The 23,832-nt window shown below is 37.8% G+C and overlaps 1 protein-coding gene across 2 annotated transcripts in view; it reads left to right on the forward strand.

Annotated features, from left to right (window-relative positions):
• Positions 1–23,832, forward strand: part of LOC111595946 (putative uncharacterized protein DDB_G0286901) — a 46,005-nt gene that overhangs the window by 5,432 nt on the left and 16,741 nt on the right. Inside the window, exon 1 of one of the 2 annotated variants that reach the window (XM_023309912.2) lies at positions 7,622–7,881. The exons of the other annotated variant lie outside the window; for it this stretch is intronic. Within the exon in view, the coding sequence (XP_023165680.2) occupies positions 7,755–7,881 (127 nt within the window). The 5' untranslated portion in view covers positions 7,622–7,754. Of the gene's footprint in view, positions 1–7,621; positions 7,882–23,832 lie in introns of those variants that run through there. 2 annotated transcript variants of the gene reach the window in all.

Here is a 23,832-nt window from a genome sequence, read left to right on the forward strand (position 1 = left end):
TTCATTGCAGTGTATATATCGATTATATCGATTTATTTTATTTAATTTTTTTTTTAATTTTATTTTTATTTTCAATTAATAGCCAAATATTTCATAAAATTTACATTCCTTTTAAATTTTTATTTAGATATTTCTTATTTTTATTTTCAATTTTATTTAATTATTTTATTTATTATTTTATTTTATTTGTTTTTATATTATATTTTATGTTTTATTTTATTTTATTTAATTTTTTAATATTTTTAATTTTAATTCTAAAAATATATATTGAATTTTTCGCCTGCTGACGTTAAATATCAATGATGTGATTGTTGCTGGTGTTGTTGTTGTTGTTGGGGTTGTTGTGTGTGTGCTCATGAAGTGCTACAGAAAAACGCAATTACAACGCTTTTAATGTCGCGGCTGTCGTTTCCAATAAGACTTCCGTTGCGCCAATCAGACAAACAGTTAGTCAAGTGCTTCCGCAAGCGCAGCTTAGTCAATGCTCAACTGAAATGCAGTTATGCCACGTGTCACAGGTGTACGCTGTGTGTGCGTGTGTGTGTGTGTACGTGTATGTGCGTGTGTGTGCGTGCGTTACTTCCTGTGCTTAATCGGCAGATGATGAACAAAGAGAGCAGCAGACAGGAAGCGAGGCGAGAAGCAAACACAAAAAATTCTTGTTTTCATTTTCGTTTTTGTTGTTTTTACGGCCGGCCATGAGCCAAGAATGCAACGCAATGCAAATTGAATGACAACATACACAATATGCTGATAATTTATAATTTATTAATTATTTAGCGCAGTGCCTTGCCTCACCGCCTCGGCGCCCCCCGTCACAGCACGGTCAAAATGTCGCCTACCCCAACAAGTTGTGTCGTTGGCGCAACGCAAGGACAGCGGCGCGCCCGTGGCTAAGGTTGTTGCTGCCACAGATCGTTTAGTGCTTAATACACACACACACGTATATTTATATACATGTATATATAGATATATATAGTCTCGTATATATGCAAAAAGTTGGTTCAATAAACCTGGCCTGCCCAATATTTTGAAATTGCGCCAGTTGAACGAACTTGTTGTTGCCCAATGGCCTGCAGCACGCGCAACAGTTGTCGCCGTCGTCGCTGCCGACGTCGCAGCTATCATCAAATTAACAGAACAGAGACAAATGTAACTTGCTGCAGAAAGTTCAAGCACCTGCACTGACGTCGTTTAGCTTTTTCTAAGTGCACGCGAGTGCCCTGACTCTCTCTCACTCTTTCTCTCTCACACGCACACACACACATAGACACGCACGCCAAATGATTGATGCTAGCGAGAGACAGGCACAACAACAGTAACAGCAGCAGCTACTGCTAAGGCCTTAACAGCAAAAGCAATAACAGCAACGGTTCGTTTCATCGATGAGCTTTTTTCAACTTTGCTCAAGGCTGTTAACTTAATAGCTAACTTCAGAATTAAGCTGTTTTTCTAGCAATACAAAAAACTAGTAGTTATTAAAATAAATAAGTATACGTATATAAGTATATATATATATATATATATATATATAAAGTTTGCTTTTTGTTTAAATTAAGAATTCAAAGAAGAGAATTAAAAAAAAAATCGGTTGTTCATAGAAATAGTAGTGCGTAATGTAAGAAACTAAACAAAAATTAAATAACAATAATAATTTAAATATATGTATATATAGTTAATATATCATTTAAGAATCCAATAATTCAGAGTGCTCTAGGCGGCTGTGCCCGACTAGCTAATACCCTAAACCCTGCCCAGAGCTGCTAATCCCATCATTCTAAGCTTCAATAAAAAGAGCCAGATCCACTCGGCTCGTCGACCTGATCAAGAATATGTGTGCTTAAATGCGTCTGCCACGCCTCCTTTGGCCTGTTGTAGACACGTTCAAGAAACTAATATACCCTGCTCCAGGAAGCAGTTAAAGATAAAATCGCTATTAACAAATTAAGCTGATAACAGAGCTTCCGCAAGGACAGCTCAGCTAACAGTTGACGGTTGGCAACATTAACAGCATGTCAAAGTGCAATCATTTAACATTCTATGTTAACTTGAGCATATTCAAAATGTTATTTATGCGCCAATTTCTTAATGCTCTCGTCTTCTTCTTTTTTTGCTCTATTTTAGGTGAGTTAACAATTTTGGTTATTGCCTTTTGTTTTTGTATGCATCCAGCATCTATTTGGGTAAGTGCTAGCGAAAAATAAATGTCTTTGCCACGCCCCAAAATACAAATCATACATAAAAGACACGTCTCGACGTGCACAGCAAACGTCATAAAAACTTTAAAAAGAAAACGAAAAAAAATGAGGAAAAAATAAGAAAAAACGAGAAAAAATGAAAAAATTTACAATTATTTATGATGCTAAACGCGTTAGAAATTGCGCATTTGCCAACAGACACAAACATCAAAAGGAACAACAACAACAGATGAGAAGTGACATATTATTAAATGTGAAACTTGTTGCATTTGTATAAATTTCGAACAGCGCATAAATTTGGAGTAAATTTATCAAAAGCCATAAAAATTTCAAGAGAAAAAAAGCGAAAACAGGAAATGTGTGGGTGTGCATGGGAGGCAGGAGGTGTGCTGCGAGGCAGAGACAGGGGCAGGGGTAGGGGCAGGGGTGGCCGCTTGGCTGATGACATGGTGTGTGGCTGTGCCAGGCGAAGTCCTTCGCTGCGGTTCAACGACCAACACAAAAAGCTGCCAAGCCAGCTACCCAGCTCCAGCTAAACTTTGGGGGCCAACTGCGTAGCGGGCCTGGAGCAACAGAGAGGCAGAGCGGCAGAGCGGCAGAGTGGCAGAGTGTGAGCGAGCGAGTGAGGGTTGCAATTGCGCGTCGCATCGCATCGCATCGCAACGAGTCATTAACATTTTGGCAGCAACGTTTCGTTGAACCTGAGCTCAACCAGATAGCATTAAGATTTACACACAGAGTGAGTGAGAGAGAGAGAGATACGCACACACACATACATTTAGCAAACAACAGATGTTAGCCTGACGCCATCTGTTGGCCGCATGACGAAACACATCACGCATTGTGCAAGGACATCTGCTCGCGCGCTCTTAAGGTTGTTGCTCGTTAAGATGTCCCATTATGGGCAGCGATCGCTTCATCAATGGAACAAACAAACAAAGACGGAGAGAGAGCTAGAGCGAGACACACCTGGCATACACACACGCACACACCTGGCTGCTGATTGCGACATATGTAAGCAGCTGTCTAGATAGACAGAAATATATATACACAAATATATATATATATATGTGTGTGGTGTGTGAGTGTGTGTGTATGTAGTCTATAAATAGCACAGCATCGATTCTGAATCAGATTAAGCTATATATATATTTTTCAGTTAATCTGATTCACTCGATCTGATACGAATAAGAAATTTTTTTGCTTTAATCTTAAAAAAAAACAAAGTTTGAGTATCAGATATATATATATATATAATTTACAAAATTTATATATATATATATATATATATAAATTTTTTTTTTTTTTTTTTTTTGTCATTGTTTAATTATTTTTTATTTATATTTTTTAATTTTTAAAATTGATTTTAAATTTTGTAAATGTTTTTAAAATTCAGAAAAAAAAATTCCAGTTGATATTTTACTCCCCCATTAGTAACCCCAAACTTGAGCAAACTCGAGTCGCTTAGAGCACTTATTTTTACTTAGTTTACTTTTATTTTTTCTTTTTAATAATATACAATTTTTTTTTAAATTTATAAACTTAAAAAAAAATATTTTGTTTAACTCACTTCTTATTTTAGAAGCTTATATAGATAACATATCTCTATATAAACTATATTTTCCACACACAACTTTTACAGTTATTTCTGATTAGACTATAAAAATATTCCACGTTAAATCGCAGGAAATGTCAAGGCGAACGAGAATGTCAAGGATGCGGCAATGAGATTAGCACTGGGCATTAGGCAAAGTGGAGCTGACGTGGCTCGCATGCACTTTATAAATAGACGGGTGGATATATATATACACATATATATATAGATAGATAGGTATATAGATACATATCTGACTGTCTGCGTTTCAGTCTAATTACCAAACACGCATGGCGCTCAAGCAAAGGACTTGAAATGTGGCACGGCGGCCAAAGTTTGCTTTGTCTGTTACTAGGAGCAGCCAAACCCCCTTCCCTTTCCCCTCTCTCACTCCCTGTGAATTCCCCAACCCTTGTGTCTGAGCAGACTCGCTGTGTGTGTGCCCCTTACCTTGTGGCAGCAACAACAAGCGCACAAAGGCGTACGTGTCCATTTGCAATCGGCTGGCGGTTAAAAAAAAAAGAAATCAATTGAGTCAGTTGCAGTGGGATGCGCCTGACTGCGCAATACCCTGCACTTGAGATGCCATAGGCTTTGAGCTCAAGCAATATGCCAAGGCTGCTCTTGATGCAGCTCAATAGCACTTGAATGCACCCCTTTGTGGCAAGAGCTGCGCCCTCAAGTGGCGCACAAGTGTGTGTGTGTTGCATGCTGCTAATGAGCGAATAAGTTATACGAGCCAAGGCAACGCGTAGGCTGGGGTAGTTCAATAGAGACTCAATTTGACACAAGGCTAAATATTTAACATGCCGCTAAACGTGGCCAACGACCAGGCCTTAAGTTAATTGATATCATAGGATATCAGACACAGCGCAGATCACACTGTACATATATATATATACATATATATATATAGATTCCATTAAAATTTTGGTTATTCTTAAACAAGTTTTGCCAAAAATCCATTCTGAATCAGCTTGACTCACGTGCTATTTGGCATTTTATTATTGCGATCGCAACCGCGTGCTATTTCATTAAGAGTACGCAAATAAGAGAGTGGAAGCGAGAGCAAGAGCAAAGCAAAATGTGAAGAGCTGACTCAGCATGGCACAGTGGTTAACAGTTGAATGAGCACAAGCCAAAATATGATGTTAAAATATTTTGATACATTTTGAATAAATGTAGATGCTATATATATATATATTTATATTTATATATTTATATTTATATTTATATTACTCCTATATTTTTTTTTTTTTTTTTTCGTTTTTATTTCTTTATTTTGTTGCAGCTTATTGTCTTAGACTCTATAGCGCATTTAGCTCTAAACCTTAACTAATGGGAGGGCAGATATGCCAATTATTCTGCACTTGTAGCTACTATCTTAATTAGTTCTAATATTGTCTAGAGGATGCAATCTCTTCAGTCTTCGCCTATTGTTGTTTATAGCCAGGTTGCTTGCGAGATGGTTAGGATGCGCTGCAAGTCTGTCCGCGTATCTTGAACTGTGTCGCCCAATGAGTTCAGCAACTGTGGGAATTGCTAAATCCCTATGTAAGACTGAGTTTCTTACAAACCAGCTGGCTCCAGTCCATCTGCGTAGTGCTTTATTCTGCAGGGTCTGAATTTTGTTCCTTGTAGTCTTCGCCGAGGAGCCCCATAGAGAGATACCATATACGAAGGTTGGGACAACTATTGCCTTGTAGATGGCGGCCTTGCTGCTGTAAGACAACTTGCTTGAAGCTCTCAGCATCCAGTCGAGGGTTTTTAGCTTGCTTTTGCATTTTGAGGTTACTTGACTTATGTGCGCTTTAAAAGTCAGCCTTCTGTCAAGAGTGATACCAAGGTACTTTACTTTTGAGGCTTTGGGAATAGTGGGCCCCAATGCAACGCTTGGGCAATCTCCTCTTCTAGTGGCGAAGGTAGTATGTACAGACTTTTGTGCATTAATGGTGATACACCACCGTTTTGCCCAGCGTCCGAAAGAGTCCAGATATTTTTGTAGTGAGTCTGAAGCTTCTTGCGCAGATACGTGACGTGATAAGATGGCGGTGTCATCTGCATAGGTCGCTATGAGTACTGCATCTGTACTTCCTATATTTGGCTCGGGAGTTGGCATATCTCCTGTGAATAAAGTATAAAGTGTTGGGCCTAGAACACTACCCTGTGGTACTCCAGCCATAATTGGTCTAGTCAAGGATACTGCTTGCCCCCTTGACACTTGGAAGGTTCTTCCAATAAGGTATGAGGATAGCAACGCGAAAAATGGGGCTGGAAGGGTGGTCTTCACTTTCTGCAGCAGTCCCAGGTGCCAAACTCGATCAAACGCCTGTTTGATGTCTAAAAAGACGGCAGAGCAGTACATCTTTTCTTCAAAGGCTCCAAGGATATGGTGCACAACTCTGTGAACCTGTTCCGGTGTTCCATGCTGTCTCCTGAAGCCAAACTGATGGTTTGGAATGGCCTCCTGGCGTCCCAGATGTGTGCTATAAATTAGTTTATAAAATTGTCACTGATATGAAGTATATTAACTTGTGCTTCTATTTACGCTTATATTACGACATTTTCGAAGAAGAAAAAAAGTGCTCGCACGTATGATTCACGCCGAACTCGTCTTATCCATATTTGGTTAAATCGAAAATTTATTGAATTTTTACACGCATTTTCAATACAGACAAACTTGCATGAATCCTATATTTAAAAAAACATATTTTAAAAAATTTGATTTGTTCATTCGAAAACAAAATACTAATTAATATATTGAAAATCTCAAACATATACTCTCTCAATACTTGAGCAAAAATTTGTAATGAAAAACAAATTGTTTGTGCCTACGGTGCTCTTCACATTTGATGAGAGTGAGAGGGAGAGCAAGCGGCATAATTACATGATAGATACGCTCATTTTTGACTGCTAACAGTGCCATAGTGAGTATAACATAGACATGTGCTTGCGTTTAGCATGAGCTTGTGTTAATTTTAGACGTGCTCTCCGCAACGCTCCTAACAGCGGCAGCGCAGCGCAGCCAGCTGCAAGAAAGTCAATAAAGCAAACATGTTAAGCTTAACATAAGATGCAGAAGAAGCAGAAGCAAAAACAAAGCCGAACGAGACGGACGTGTGAACGGTCGGTCGGCGCGCGCACAATCATAATTCGCGATTGTTAATTCCGGGCCCCGTTTAACGTGTGCACCTCAAAATAAACGAAATAATAAATGATATCGCGAATTTCTCAATTCAATTTGATTGATCAATATATATTGATATATAGATATATTATATAAATTTTTTTTCGGGGCTTTTTTTCTCTTGCGGCAAATGCAATTGTGGAATTGCTGCTGTTACAGTTATTTAACGGGTCCATGCAAAACAAAACATGGCGTTACAACATTGGCTGGCAATAACAACAACAACAATAAGAAGAGCAAAAGCAAAAGTAATTACAGTAACAGCAACAACAACAACACAGCACTGGCACGTCAACAAGCCAAAGGATACGCCGCACACGTTGCCACAGACAACAATTACCGCAAGTAGCATAGAATAGTGAATGCGGCGGCGGAGAGAAACAAAAGCAAAGCACAAGAAAAACAAAACAAAAAACGTTTGAAAAGGCAAAAATAAAAACAAACAAAAAAATAAAACAAACTAAAAGAGTAGCAACGGCAACAGCGCAGCAAAACTCTTACGAAACGTGAATAACGAAAATTGCCAGGAATCCAATTGGATAACATGCAGTGGGAGTCGAGTTGGAAATTCAAATAGAAACCACAAAATATTAAGTTATATAAAAAAGAAAAAAGTCGCGCACGCGCCTGCGCTTAGAAATATCAAAGTTTATAAGAATAAGAAAAAAGTCGCTTATATAATTTGTCGGTAAAAATTATTTTTATTTTATTTTATGTGCGAAGTGTGTTGTGCAGTGAATTAAACCAAACTACAAACCAAACCAACAGCAACAAAATGGAGCAAATCACGAACTACTTTGAGCACATGGATTACGTGTCCTTCAGCGTGATAGCACTGCCGTGCGTCATCATTGCCGTCTACGGATTCCTGCAGGTGGCCAGCGGCTTGGCCAAGGGCAAACGTAAGTGCAGCATCACCAAGCTGATCTGATATCGATTAGGCATTGCAATCAATGAATCAGCTTCCAATTGGAATGCAAAGTGACGCATTAACAGTGCCTAAAGCGCTCGCCATCGCTGACACATGATACAGCGTCATAAAAGTGGTATACGTATACGTCTATTCAGATAAATTTGGTTCTTTAAGCCATGTGTTGAGTCAAGCGTTCAGTAATCTAAGTGTTAACAGCTGTAAGTTAAGCAATGTCCAATAAGAATAATAGCCATGAATGAATGCCTATGTCGAGTGCACTTCTGTTAACTAAGATGAACTGTTACGTCGTCCAATAGGAGTTGCAGTTCGCATAAGTCAAGAATACAATAAGAATTATTCCTGTTGATTAACATTTAACATTTTAGGATAATGTTAAGCTGCAATTGAAACCAAGTAAATGTTAGCTTAAACTATTCCAATTTGAATTTATTAACCCAAATACCTAAATGGCTTAGATCACCATAATTCCAGCATTTGCCAAGCAAATATTATGAAAGGCAGAAAAAAGATAAAGCATTCAGCAGGCTTTTCAGGCCTCAAGTTTTAACAGCTGCAATTTATTCGTAATGCAAATATTTCTTCTTGTTCTGGCTCTTCTTACTTTTTGAACTGGGTCTTTCCCATAGAATGTGACGCGTGCTGTATATATATATGGACTTATATAGTATATATATATATATATATAATTATATATATGTACAAATATATATCTATCTACAGCCCCAAACTACAAAGTTGACTTAACGCTGAGAAACGTGTTTAGCCGCCAAGTAATTCCGTAAAATCCCGTCTAACTGTGCGAGAGAGTATATTAAATATGCTATATATACTACTTCTATATCATATATACTATATATACCACATGTGTGTGTGTTGTCTGTGCGCTTATATGATGGCATGCCAGGCCTGACCTATCCCTCGCTGTTTCGTATTTCTGTTCAGAGTCACAAATTCGTGCAGTATCTCGAATGATAACGCCGTTCAACAAATTAGAAATACAATATGGAATATATATAAATATATGTGTATATAGTATACCAGAAGAGATGATAAAGATAGTTTCTAACAGAAGAGACGAGAGCAGAAGCAAGGAGCTGAGCATATATGAGTATATATCGCTTATGTTCTCGATTCTTCTATATATAAGAGACGAGAACAGAACGATGGTCTTTAAGATAGAGCAGATGAGGCTTTCAAGACAGAGCAGAAGAGCGGAGAAGGAAGATAAAAAGAGTAGAGGAGAGAATATATATCAAAGACAATATATACATATTTTCTTCCTCTTCTTCTTGTGCCTTTTCTACTCCTCTCTATTCTTCTATTTCTCTATCTCTTCTTTTTGTCTCCAAGCATCTTCTTCCTACCATCTTCTCTAACGTCTCAATAACTTCTGATAAGAAATCGATGCTCAGACTCGCTTTGTGCAACGACTTCTCATACTCTTTCCTAACCCCATTTTACTGTTAGGCAATCAACAAGTCTTTAGGCTAAAAATAAAACCTAATAAAAGATAACTTGAATCAAGTTTGTGTTTTAGTTTGGGTAAAAAACACGATGTTTACATAATTCGAACAACTTTCATTCGCAACGAAAAAAACTCCAATTCGAACTGTCGCCAAAAGGCAAAAAAAAACTAATTGGAAATTAGCACAGCGCAGCATTTGGCGGCTGACTTACTTTCTTTTTGGTTGAGAAAGGTCTATTGTTTGTGTGTGAGTGTGTGTGTGAATGCAAATAAGAGCAGAGGCTGCATAAACAGCCAAATCAAACAAACACCCTTGACACACACACACACACACACATGCTAAGTTAACATTTTTCTTGCCTTTTGTTTTTTTTTAGTTTTCGATTCTATTTAAATTTATATATTATTTGCTTTGCTTTGCTGCTTTTTACTATTTATTTATTTATTTATTTAGTTTTAGTTCGCTTTTCTGCTTAGCTATTTCTGTTGACTTTCGTCTTTGGCCACTCGCGAATTGAGTTCATTTATTTACAGTGCCTAACTGCAGTGCTAACAGCGACTGCCAAAAGTAGCTCCAAGCGAACTGAACTGATTTGTGTGTGGGTGTGTGGGTGTGTGTGTGCATGTCAACTAGCTGTTAGCGTGCAGTTCAAGTTGAATTGCGGCAGTTAAGCTGTCATGTTAACTGCCTGTTAAATATTTAGCATGCAAAGTTAGCTGGACTTCAAATTACAGCTAGATAAAGTCATGTCAAACTGGCTGTCAACTTGAAAATGGTATAGCAGCGCTAATGCTAATGCTAAGCAGTTCAATTAAAGTTTTACATTGCAATCAAAAGAACAGCTAGTTAAACTTCACTTTTCATTTGGTAACATTTGCCAGAAACATATTTCGTATGGCAGTTGAAGTGAAGCGCAGCTTAACTGCTTGTCAAAAGTGGCTGTTAAATTTATATATTAAAAAAATAAAATCAAATTTAGCTCTGCCATTGAGAACAAAGAAATTACGCTTAACTGACTGTCAAAGCTAACAGTCACTCTGGCAGGCAATTAATCTTCACTTCAGTTAACTTTGTTACTTGGAAGTTGAAGCTGAGGCTAACTGAAAGCTTTTATTTACGACTCTATTGAAAAGATTTGACAAGTGGAATTATATGCTCTGCCGCTTGGGCTGCTCCCAGTGCAAAGTTAACACGAACGGGCATAAAGCAGTCAGCTATGCCCGACTCAACTGTTTTTTGTTTTTTTTTTTTTAGCATGTCTCAGTTGGGTTTCGCTGTATCTTTAGCCACATTGTTGCATGTTGAACGGTCTGTCAACTGCTGTAACTATCCCTAATTACAGCTGTCGTCGCTTTTAAGGTGGAAGTTTTGTTTTGTGTTTGGTTTAGACAGATGCGCATTACGTGCTGCTGCGATTTGGCCCACCCAAACAACGACGATGATGATGCTGATGATGCGATACGAGCGTTTTATAAGCTGTTGATTTGTTTCCACTTTTTTGTTTGTTATTGCTCCTGTCTTAATCTAAATAACATAGTTGTTATTGTACGCTGCCAGAGATTAAGCTGCTCTGTGTAATTAGAGGCGCTTCAGAGCACGGATGGAATGGGATGGGATGGGATGGGATTGGATGACTGCAAACGTTGATTTCAATTGTCAAATAAATGAGTCTCTATAAATGTTATATAGCTAAATAGATATATATAGATATGTTATATATAGATGTTATATATTGTGGTCATATCAACTATACGCACTGCTGTTTGCCTAAAGCGTTCGGCTTATGTAATTGAGCTGCGATTATTATCAGCTTCCTTGCATATCTGCTCGGTATATGCAAATGGATGTGCTCGCGTCGGGAGTGCTCGACCTGGAGATGCCCGGAACTGCTTTGATTGCAATCATTCTGCGCAACAGCTGAACTTATGCTCTCGACAGACTTTCTTGATCAAGGCGTGACAATGGCACCGAAATGTGTCTGTTTGCCAAAGCAAAACTCTGCACTAAGGCAGAGTGTTCAAAGGCCGAAACATTCCTAATCAGTATATTAATCCAGTTATCGAATGATCGATTATTATCGCTGCTGTATGGGATGTGCTATTGAATGATAACCTCGATTCAGTCTCGGCTCGTCCACCTCCTGCCAGCCCTTCTATGTTCAATGGGTGCATCTATTTGAATAGTTTTCTTCTGGCCAAATTTTGATTTGGTCAAAGGCAGAAAAGACTTTTAGCGTTTTCGATTTAGCTTGACTGTTTGGGCCACTCCTCGTTTCATTGCCTTTTTCTGCCCATCTCGTGTTTGTTATAAAATAATTTATGGCTTTAATCTATTTAATTTTATGTTTCGTTTTCTTTTTTATTTATTTTTTTTTTGCTTTTTGTGTCTGTTACACAATTCGCTGGGCTCTCGGTATTATCATCATATGATTTTGATTATTGATAGCAGATGGCAAAAAGCAGAAAGAAAACAACATGTTGCGGCTCTTCTTGTTGTTGTTATTGTTGCTTATTTACTTGTTGTTTATGTTCATTCATATTGCGCGTTTATTTATTTAATTCATTTCAAGTCTTATGCTAATTTGCCTGGCATTTAGTCGCAGTTCTTGTTGATACTAGAACATAATTTATTTACTGCTCTCGGATATACACACACATATATGTATGCGGGTATGTGTGTGTCTACATATGCTTACAAGCACAAGGATACCCTGTGCTAAACTGAAATGCAACTATCATATATATATATAGATATATATATTTCCTGATTTATATATGCATGTGTGCGCCTATATATTTATATATATATGCTTTAGGATACCCTGTAAATAAAGTAAACTGAAGTTTCACCAACTATTTCGTCATGGCAAAACTTTCCCTGTCAACTTTTGTATATATCTGATATGATATATAAATGTGAAAATATTTTAATACCCTGTACATTTTTTTACTGCAGTTTTTCGACAGCTGTATTAAAGCTTTCTCAATCAACTATAATATATATTATATATACACAGACAACTATATGATGTAAATGTACATTTGATCACTTTCTTAAAATACCCTGTAAATAGTTGAAGTGCTGATTTCGACTTTTACAGTTTTGGTAAAACTTTCCCAAATCAACTTTTTCAACTCTAGCTTAAAGACATTTAGCTTAATTTTTTCTTACCTAGTTTTTTTTACCTTTCCTTTCACTCATTTTCCACAGTTTTGTGCGTGAGAAATTCTCACTTTTGCTTTCGTTTTGCAGCGTTAACTGTTTGCCTTTCGTCGCGCACAGCGTGCCTGTTAGCTTAGCACATTTTTAATTGACAACGAAACAAAATTCCTATTTCGAAATTTCATTTTTCATCATTTCACTTTTCAAGTAATGGATATAGATATCTGGTGTATCTATATATATATTTATATATATATATATATCCATGGATGTATGTCTGCTGACCTATATAAAGCTTAAATCACGCAGCTGCCATGGCCTTTGCATGTTTCAATTGGTCTTTGAGCAGCTGCCAGCAGCAGTTGCCGCTTCAAGTGGGGAAGCTGCGGATGGCTTGGGTCGTGCCACGCGTGTCGTGACATAATCGACCATGCGACAGAAATTTGCATTAAATTAAACCGAAAAAAGTGAAAAGTCGAAAAGAAATGCCAAGAAAACAAAAAAGAAGATAAAAATAAAAACAAAAAAAAAAAACTATAGATGGAAGCAACGGTAAATACGTGACATAAGAAAGGTCGCGGCCCATTGTCATGGCGTGGCCAAGAGCTCTGCAGAGTTGCGCGTCATTCACAGCCAGTTGAAGCCAGCTTTGGCCAACACACACACACACACACACACACACAGCGATCACTTTTGATATTTCATTTCGTTTTTTATTTATGTTTTTTTTTGTCAATTTGCTTTTTCTTGGTTTTCTTCTTGGCCAAGTTGCTGATGGCCAAGTCCAAAGCCAAAGCGAAAGTTTTTGCTTCTTTACATTTTTTGTCTTTCGTTGTTGTTGTTGTTGTTGCTGTTGTTTTTTTTTTTTTTATAAATTTATTTTAACTTCTTATTTAACCTGGCTTCGTTTTCACTTTGCCTTGCTGCGGCACGTTCAAAGCCAAGCAACATGCCACAAAAACTTATGTATTATATATGTATATACATACATGTGTCTATGTACGTATGTATGTGCCTGGCAAACATTTCGATTATGTGTAGAAGAAAACGTTTCTTTATCGCAAGGCGAAGCTCATCTAATTGTCGTTCAGCTTGACAAAACAAATATATATATCTGTACCTATATATATATATATATAACCATTTGATTCTTCCTATATATATATATATATATATTACCTATTTCGTTGACTCGCATCAATTAGTTTTACTCAACAAATTGAGTTGCCAAATAGCGTTTAATGGCACCAAATGTGATTGATTTCATTTAAATAATCGAAAGTCATTTGTCTTAACGAACAGATAAGTGCAGCCATATCGAATGTGTTTAATAACTGACGACTAATGACTAATGATAATGTTAATTCATTGCAAACATCTAATCTAATTATCATTATCAGTATCATTCGCCTTAGACCTGCTCTTTCGTGGACTGCCTTCCGCATCAACCTCTCTAGCTGCTTCTCATTCTTTCTGCATCCTATTGTCACTCTTTGCCAAGCATCTTTGCTGTTCCACATAACTATCATTGTCATTGTCATTGTCATTGTTATTGTTATTGTCATTGTCATTGTCATTGTCATTGTCATTGTCATTGTCATTGTCATTGTCATTGTCATTGTCATTGTCATTGTCATTGTCATTGTCATTGTCATTGTCATTGTCATTGTCATTGTCATTGTCATTGTCATTGTCATTGTCATTGTCATTGTCATTGTCATTGTCATTGTCATTGTCATTGTCATTGTCATTGTCATTGTCATTGTCATTGTCATTAACATTAACATTGTCATTATCATTGTCATTATCATTGTCATTGTCATTGTCATTAACATTAACATTAACATTGTCATTATCATTGTCATTATCATTGTCATTATCATTATCATTATCATTATCATTAACATTATCATTATCAATGCCATCATCTATATTTGAGTGCATATTTAGTTTATAGTTAGTATCAATCGAGTCATTAGTAATCACAATTGCAATTCTGATCTAGAACTGATTATAAACAATCAAAATATGATCACTCGATTAGATTGATCAGTTTACAGTGTCTCAATGCAAAGCTTAGAGTAGACGAAACCTACTAATGAAGTAGTGAAGTTTACGTTTTGCATTTGACAGTTTGCATAGTCGAGCGAGGGAGAGAGAGAGAGAGGGCGAGGAAGAGCGCCAGAGCGAGAGCCAGATAGACTAGAGTGAAATTAGCAACATTTCACATTTTGGTTGTTTGGACTTTGTTAATTGTTATAGCCCAACTGGCAGCCACTCTGACTGACTGATTGACTGACTGACTGACTGACTGACCGACTGACTGCGTTGCTACTTTCTTCTGGTCAAGCCAAAGCAGCTACAAAAACTTAAAATTTGCGAATTTTTTCTTTTGGAGACTTTCGTTTTGCATGCGAAATGCGTCGCCGTCGTCGACGTGCTTATGTGTGTGTGTGTGTGAACGAGTGTTGGCAAGTGTTATACAAGTAGCAGCATGCCCCAAATTGAGTTTAACCAATTTGGTCAAGCCAAATGCCAGCAACAAGGTGTAACAAAAACGCCACCGCCGTGTGCCGCCTGTGAACGCTGTTTGCAGTTTTAGATTGGGCCAAAATATGCAAAAGGCAAGCAAGACTTTAAGCCAAAGGTTCTGCCAAGCCAATCAGCCAGGTTAGCCGGCCGGCCGGCCGGCTGAGGCACAGCTGTGTCGCCCAGCAGCAATAGCTCAACTGCTCTGCGAGTTGTTTTCCGTTGTTAACACGTTTTCACGCGCACATACTTGCAACACACACAGCCACACGACACACAGACACATATACAGAGTGCTAAACACTTGTGTGTTATTTGTTGTTGTTGTTGTTGTTAGCGCCGAGTCACATTTTGCTAGTGTGAAAAAGCATAACCGAAATTGAGGCTAATTGAAGGCACTTTTACTCTCTCTCGCGCGCGCAGCGTGTGGCACATAGGCAGCAAATGCAACACACACACACACACACGCACGCACACATTATTAGCCAACAACTTGACATCAATTTTATAGAAATAAAGAATCTCTGCGTTCGCCTATTGGAATCTTATAAGAAACTAGTTTCGCCTTAAGGCTAACATTGTCTAGCCAAAATTCTGTGCTCAAGTCGACTGTCGATAGCCGATTGATTAACTGATGATGCAAACACAACAACAACAGCAATCTACATACAATTATATATTATTTATAAACAAAATGAGTTGAAAACAAAGTGAAAAAAAAAAACGCTTTAAACTGGGTTAACAGCCAGCTGTTAATAGCTCAATGTTATTGTCAGCTTCGAATCTGTGCGCAACTAAATCTTTAGATACTTTTTCTATTAGGCACATACGCGTGCAAGCAGTGATGAGAGAGTATATTGGCTTTCAAGCCGGACACTTGAGATAAGCTTAAGCCTAAGCTCGTCTTTGGTAGTGCTGAGGACGTGGCTAAGCTAAGATTTTCGCGCTGTAGACTTAGGAGTTTGCCGTTTAAGGGGGCGCGGCAGAGTTTTGAAATTGTTGAGGCTTGCCTTGAATTGCACAAAATGTATATAGCCACGCCTACTGGAGGCGTTAAATATTATGGCAACGCTGCTAGAGATTTGGAGTTCTAAATAGAATAGAGCTGGACTAAACTACAGTAAAACTACGCTATAGATAAGCCGCATATTTATATATAGAGATATTTGTGTGAGCGAGTCTGTTGCAGTCGTGGACGCCCAACTGCAGCATGCCTACGTGTGGCAGCTAGTGTGTGTTTTAGTATTTCTATTTTGAAGGCACATACGCATACGCAGAGACGTTCAAAATTTCGTTTCTCTTTCATTTTGTTTTGATGTCCCATTTCTGATGACATTTCATTCAAAGCGAAATTCAAATAATTGTTGTGACAGGCCATAAACAGCAGATTTGCATAGCCACAAGTGTGTGTGTGTGTGTGTGTGCGTGTGTGTGTGTTATGCTCATGTTATGCTTGCTGTGTCTTCTGCCAACTTGTTGATTTGCACACTCATCGCAGTTTACAATAAATTACAAATGCTGTAAAGTGAGTGTGTGTGTGTGTGAGTGTGTGTATTTTTTTTGGGCATCACAATTGATTTGTCAGGCACTACATGTTTTACAATGAGCTAATATTAGAATTAACATGAGGAATTCCGTGTTCATTCGCTTGCTTTTGATTGCCATTGTCTCTTTGGCTGTTACCTGTTACCTGTTACCTGATTACCTGTTGCTGAATCAACGTACTCTCATCATCATGGCCCACATGACTTCCGCCAGACATTTAAATATATATATCTTATATATATATATATTTTTTTTTTATATATATATATATAAATATATATAATATACTAACTTTCCCAACATGTACTTTTTTTGCTTCTTCTTCTTTTATATGCGCTTCCGTTTGTATTTTGGCCTTTCACTCTACGTCTCTCTCTCTTCTGTCTTCTTTGCTTCATGGTATTTACTTATGTTTTTTACGGCTGCAATTGAGGTTACTTTCTATTTAAAATTAAAGAAATAAGTACACGCTTGCAAATAGATCCAAAGCTTATGGCATGGCGTTTATTTTATTATTTATTCATGTTGCTGTTTTTGCTGCTGCTGTTGGTTTTATTTTTCACACAGCTGCCGGCATGCATCAAAATTTGCCATAATTTTTCTAGAATTTTGCCCTTGTTTTAGGCATTCATCTAGATCCAAATGAGACTTATTTAACAAATGGAAGATATAGTCGCAGCTAAAGATACAGATACATCTATAGATACAGCTACAGCTACAGATACTTTTGCTGTTTACTGTTCGCACTGTTTATTTCGATGCTGCTTCTACGCCCCCTTTGTCACACCTTCTCCCTCTTTCTTTCTCTCTCTCTCTCTCTCTCAGGTCTTGTTTGTTGTTTATTTATATATATTTTGCTCTCATTTGTATTACTTTGATTACTTTTGCCGTTTCGCCGCTTGTCGTTTGACCGTTGCGCACAAATAAATCATTGCGGTTGCGGTTTCTATATTATATATATATTTTATATATATATATACATGTATATATACTTCTCTCTATATATATATATATATCTATATATGCATACAAATGTATGTTTGCATAGAGCATGCCTAAAATATAGTTTTTGCCCCCATCTCATTGGGAATACACGAAAACAAGCATAGGAAACGTTCGACTAAAAGATACCCAGCATGCAGTTATCTAGAGGTAATCTATATCTATATTTATATATAGATAAATCTATATGCATATATATAGAAACATTTCTAAACAATTATCATATTCATTTCACAATTTATGTGTCTTAAATTCATTTTAAAATATATTAGAAAATTTTTACAAATTAAAGAAAAATGCAACAAATTTTTAATAACACCTGAAATTTTCTCTTTCAAAATTTAAAAACAATTAAAAATATTTTTTTTTAGATTGAAAAATAATTAAATATATTTTTTATTTGATTTTAAAACAATTTGTCTTCATTTAAAAATGTGAAATAATTAAAGCTTAAAAAAATTTAAAAACAAATAAAAAAATCTTAACTCAAATTTTTTTTAAATTTAAAAAAATTAAATATGTTTTTTTTAAATGTAAAAAAAAAAACAATTTAAAAAATTAAAAAAAAATCGAACAATTAATTCTTAATTGAAATACTTATAATTAAATATATATTCTATATAATACAGTCTTAAATGATAAATCTGCCCGAGGCTATTTAGAGCTATTTAAGAATATTTTTAAAAATATTTCTCTGGCCACGCTGTAGTCAGGCAGATCAACTCACTTGATACCCTGTCTCTACAGAAATACAGGGTATACGCGCAAATTGACAATCGGAAAGCTAAAGAGTCACGTCAGCATTGGCATTAGCAGCGTTTAATGACATTGTTTATATGTGGAGATTATAATGCTCATTATGTATTATTATAATTATGCATTATGTATAAAACAAGTCTCTCTCTCTCTCCCTCACACTCTCTATAAATACCCCTTTTGTATATGATAAAGAAATTTCGTATGAATGAATATGAATTTTTGGCACTCGCTGCCAAAAATGCAAGATTTACCAAAACAAAATACGCCGATAAACGAAGCAGCAACAACAACAGGCGGAAGAAGAAGAAGACAGGAAAATATTCATAATAAAGCCAAGGCATGAAATCATTTTGTCATGAGCACAAATCAAAACAAAATTTTCCTACGTAGCATTCGCAACTCTCTGCCTCGGCCGTCACCTGAAGCGATTCGACAATTTGTCGTGGGCGTTGCGATTGAGCAAATGGAAATAGTGAGAAAAACAAACACACACACACACACATGTATATATATATATATATAGATATTTCTATCTTAAGTTGATATATCCACATTGTGATCTTGAACATGATCTATGCAGCTAGCGTCTGTTGCTTAAGCGCCAATTGCATTGGTTTTGGGCAGCATTGGAGCATTAGCTAGAGCAGTGTTGTGCAACGCACGCAAGCCAGTGTTGCTTAACTATGAGAGATCTTGTTTAGCTATTTGTAAGATGAAAATATGTCTTCCTCTCCCCACTCTCTCTCTCTCTCTCTCTCTCATATGGATAAGTTGTTAAGCCATTTTATGCTATTGTTGAATCGCTTCTAAAAACCAAAAAAGAAAACTGTCAATATCATAAAACTGTGACAGCTAGCACGCGGTTGGCCTACGGCCTACAGGTCTATACACACATATATATATATACATATAAATTTCGATTTATATCTATGCATATACATGAAAACTATAAATCTTTGCGAAGCAATTAAAAAAGCGCGAAGCAAACACAAATTCTCCAACAATTAGTTTTTCATGCAGCTACCCAGTAATTTGTACTCTGAAATGGGCGTATTAGCGCGCTGGTTGCATGCGAAATGTGCTAAACGTGCCGGGTATGCTGTCGTCGAGCATGCCCAAGCCACTTTTACTTTTACTTTTTCGTTGTTTCATTTTTCGTATGTCTTATTTTGTTTTTTGGTTTTTGGTTTTTTTTTGGCGGTTTGTGTAAACACAACGTCCCATAATGTTTCAAATTAATAACAATTGTTCCGAATGATACGCCGAATATTTGCCACCTCTGCGAGTGCCAAGAAAGCGCCCCTGCCTCAAATGACGCAGACCATTGCCCTCTGGCCAGCTGTCCAATTCATCAAATCAATTGAAATTCATCATATGAAATTTATTGATTTCAGATTATAGTGAAAGGGGTGAGAAGAGGTGGGAGGGGTGAGCTGGGAGAGGTGAGAGAGGTGAGAGCTTGCGCTAGTAAGGCTAGTGGATAGTGTTTATAATGATGTTACGATCTTACCTTGTCCTGCATATAGAGAGAAATTCTAGGTTAATATGAATAACTGTATATATAATATATAATATATAATATATAATATATAATATATAATATGTAATATATAATATATAATATATAATATATAATATATAATATATAATATATAATATATATATATATATATTTAAATGCATATATCGCATGATATTCCATTTTCTTGCTGGTTTTCTTGCTCTTTCCGTTCAAACTCTTTCGCATTTATCTGAATTCAATTGAAACTCGAATGCTTCACAAAATTGATAAACCCATATACCATATATACCATATATACCATATATACCATATATACCATATATACCATATATACCATATATACCATATATACCATATATACCATATATACCATATATACAATATCAATCCATTCGCTTCATTGAACAACTTCGCCGCTTATTTCATTCCATTCAGTAAGTTTATCGTTCGGCCAGTGTTGTAAAGCGCACGTTTGCTGGGCAAAAACTATCAATTATCGTCAAAGCCATTTCCATGGCCATTCATGCCAGCCAGCGCTTGGCATTAGTTATCAGAGAAGCGAACGATAAGCGACAATTCCCACGCATGATTACACTGGCCAACCTAGCACAACTGGCGCGTATGCAAATGTATATTGGAAAGGGGTAGGGGAGGAAGGGGTAGTGGGCCTGGGCTAAGTTTTTCCACTTCTTCTAATTTAATTTCTCTTTGCTTTGGCGCTATCGCACATTGCGCATACGCCATGTGCTCAATGTCGTCATCGGAAGTGATTTGTTTATCGATTTGCTGGCAGCAGTAGCAGCCGCAGCGAACGTTTATTAAAGTGCGCTTGATTGACGCGCCTCCCCCTCACATGCCACTTGCCCCTGCCCGCACCCCACACGCACAGCGGCAACCACGCTCTTCTTTTTTTAATTGTAATCAGCAATTGGCTATGCGTGTGTGTGCGTCGCACGGGGGCTGTGCCTTTGGTAGTTGGGCGTGGCAGCAGGGGGCAATCAAGCATTAAATAAATAATTGACGAGCAACGAACGTCATCGCGTCGCGTCGCGTCGCGTCGTGTTGCGTGAGCTTTTATTCCCTGATTAGCAACTGGCTTGGCCTGGTTAATCACCCCCGGCCCCCGGCTCACTTTCAAATCTCTTCCTGTCTATTTTTTGTCTTACATGAATCTCAATTCATTGCCCGCTCCGAGCCGCGTCTCTGCGTTAATCTATTTGAGTCCGAGGCACGCAATTGAATGCGAATGGCTTCATTTTCAGTGGCTTTATTTTTATGGCCCGGCCACAATTATACAATACATTAAAGTGGCATTAACAATTTCCGGTTCTAATAGCGCTCAGTCTGCTCGGAAATCGTTCAACTTATTACAATCGAATCGCACTGAAAGCGAAACAAAACGATTACTAAACGGACGTCAACATTGTCGCATCCACAATATAAGATTAAGCTCTTTGCCTATGAATTGCTCAGCTTCTTGGAACAAGTTCAGCCTGACGTTTTATCTGCTCATATCTACAAGTTATCTACGGCTTTTTCCCCTGAACCCAAGGCAATCTGTTAAGCTGGTTAGGATTCTAGGAAGGCTTCAGGTAGAGATAAGATGAGCCGATTCTAATGAAGCCTGATTGTGATACGCGTGCGCCTAGTGAAAGAGGAGTATATTGGTTTTGAAGCTTGAAATTGGAAACTGCATGAGCTCGTTAGATCCATAAGCTGCTTAGATTTTTATGTCTAAGCGTTAATATCGATATCTGCTATAGTTATCGAGCCCTCTAGGGGCGTGGCAAGTCGAAAATAAAGTCTATCTTAGCCTTAGGCTTACTTTATACCCCGTCTTAAGATTAACCAACAATTATGTACACACGCCTACTGGAGGCGTGGCTAATGTATGTCTTGTAGCTGTCTAGACCTCCGCTTGAGACTTGACTCAACTGCCTCGTGGTCGTCCGAGCGAGTATTAAGCAGTCGGCGGCAACAGTCTCGCTTGGCTTTTCCTAAGCATTATTATTATATGACATATAGCACTTGTATTTTTATGATTTTTGGGCGCGTGAAGTTCGAAAACAAGTTCGGCATACAAAGTCGGCTTTGCAAAGTTCAGCACCCCTAAAAATAATACATGAACATATATCGCCATGTATGCTTGATGAGAAACTCGTTTAGGGTCGAAAAACGCGACAGAAACTTGAGCACGAAAACTTTTGGCAAGTCACAGCCCAACTAATGAGAGCTCAGCGTTAGCTAACTGGACCAGACATAGGCACATTTTTTGATTATCATCAATCACAGAGAACGAGAGTTATTAGTGCTAAGAGAGCTTCTGCTGCAGCTGTTGCCCCGGTTTAACTTTAGAGTTTGTCCTTGATCAGAACTTCTCTCGTAAACAGCTGCCCAAAGGGTAGAGTCGATGTGGAAGCAAACAAAGGCGAAGCAGTGGCAAGGGGCGGGGGCCAGCGGCGGAAGGGTTCGGCCTAAGCGTGCGCATGCGCTCGTCGTCTGCGTTGCGGCTTTGGCTTTTGTGTTGCCATGCGAAAAATTGCCATTTTTTGTTGTTGTTTTCTTCATTTTGCTTTTGCTCAATTTTCGCGTCTCCTTTTGATGGCTCTTCCCTTAATGATCTCTTTTGTTGGTCTCACTTCAGTTCAGTTTGTGTCTGGGGGGTTTTGTGTCTGCCTGCGTATGCCCCCCTCTCTCTCTCTCTCTCTCTCTCGCTGGCTCTGCGTCTTTGTGGGATTCATTCAACTTTGGTCACACGCACACACACACACACACACATGGGTCTGTGCGAACTTATGAATGATGCCAATGATCATTGCCGGTCGCGTCATGATCGCATTCGTTGTTGTTGATTGCTGCTGCTGCTGTTGCTGCTGCTGCTGTGTGTTTTTGTTGCCACAAATAGCAACACGCGCCGTTTGCATTGCGATGCATTTCCGTTTTGGCAACGCTGCCAAAGCTGCAGACGTGCCGCCAAATGGGCTAAAATGATGCAAAAGAAAAAACAGGGATGCCAAGGCGAAAGCCCACAGCGTGTGAGTGTATGAGTGTGTGCGTGTGTGTGTATCTCTATCTGCGGCCATTCAACGAACTCACATTGATATCATATTAAAAGTTATGACACATTTGAATGGCTGATTTTGCATTAATTTCGTATGCGAAATCTTTTCGATAACTTGCTAAGCCCAACGCAGAGAAAGAGCGAGAAAGAGCAACAGTGAGAGCGAGAGCGAGAAGGAGAACGAGCAATTGCACTAGAGTCCAATGAAGCAAGCATTATCATCGAAATATACAGAAATATACATACTTAAGTATACATAAATAAATACATACATACATACACACAAGCATACACACAGATACATACATAGTATGTATTTTTAGAGATACTATATAAATAGCTTTATTACTTACAAGAACTGCCTTAGGGCAACGAAGTAAGAGCTATGCTATTGGTATTGGCTTGGTCTTTTTATAGAGAGTTCGTGATATCATGAATTCGTCATACTAATTCATGATAATCAATATTAACACTGCTTTATGTGACTAATCAAACAAATTGTAAACAACACAAAAGAGAGTTAGAAGGAGAGAAAGAAACATGTTCGGAGAGAAAGAGAGCAAGCGACAAATAATGAGAGAGAAATAGTAAAAGAGACACTAAGAAAAAGAGCGAGAGAGAGAGGAAGAGGCTGAGATAGATAATGTGAGACTAAGAAAGAGAAAAGAGAGGGAAATAAAGAGACAAAAGAGAAGAAAAAAAGGAGCAGAAAGAGAGTGATAAAAAGAGAGACATAAGGAAAGACAGAGAAACAGAGAGATATACACAATGAGACGGAGAGATATATATAATTAGAGAGAAACATAATGAGAAAGGGAGAGAGAGAGAGATAGATAATGAGAGTGACTAAAAGAATGAGAATGAGAGAGCGAG

The sequence above is a fragment of the Drosophila hydei genome, unplaced genomic scaffold (assembly GCF_003285905.1).
Source record: "Drosophila hydei strain 15085-1641.00,03,60 unplaced genomic scaffold, DhydRS2 tig00000349-arrow-arrow-pilon, whole genome shotgun sequence".
In the NCBI taxonomy this organism is placed as follows: Eukaryota; Metazoa; Arthropoda; class Insecta; order Diptera; family Drosophilidae; genus Drosophila; species Drosophila hydei.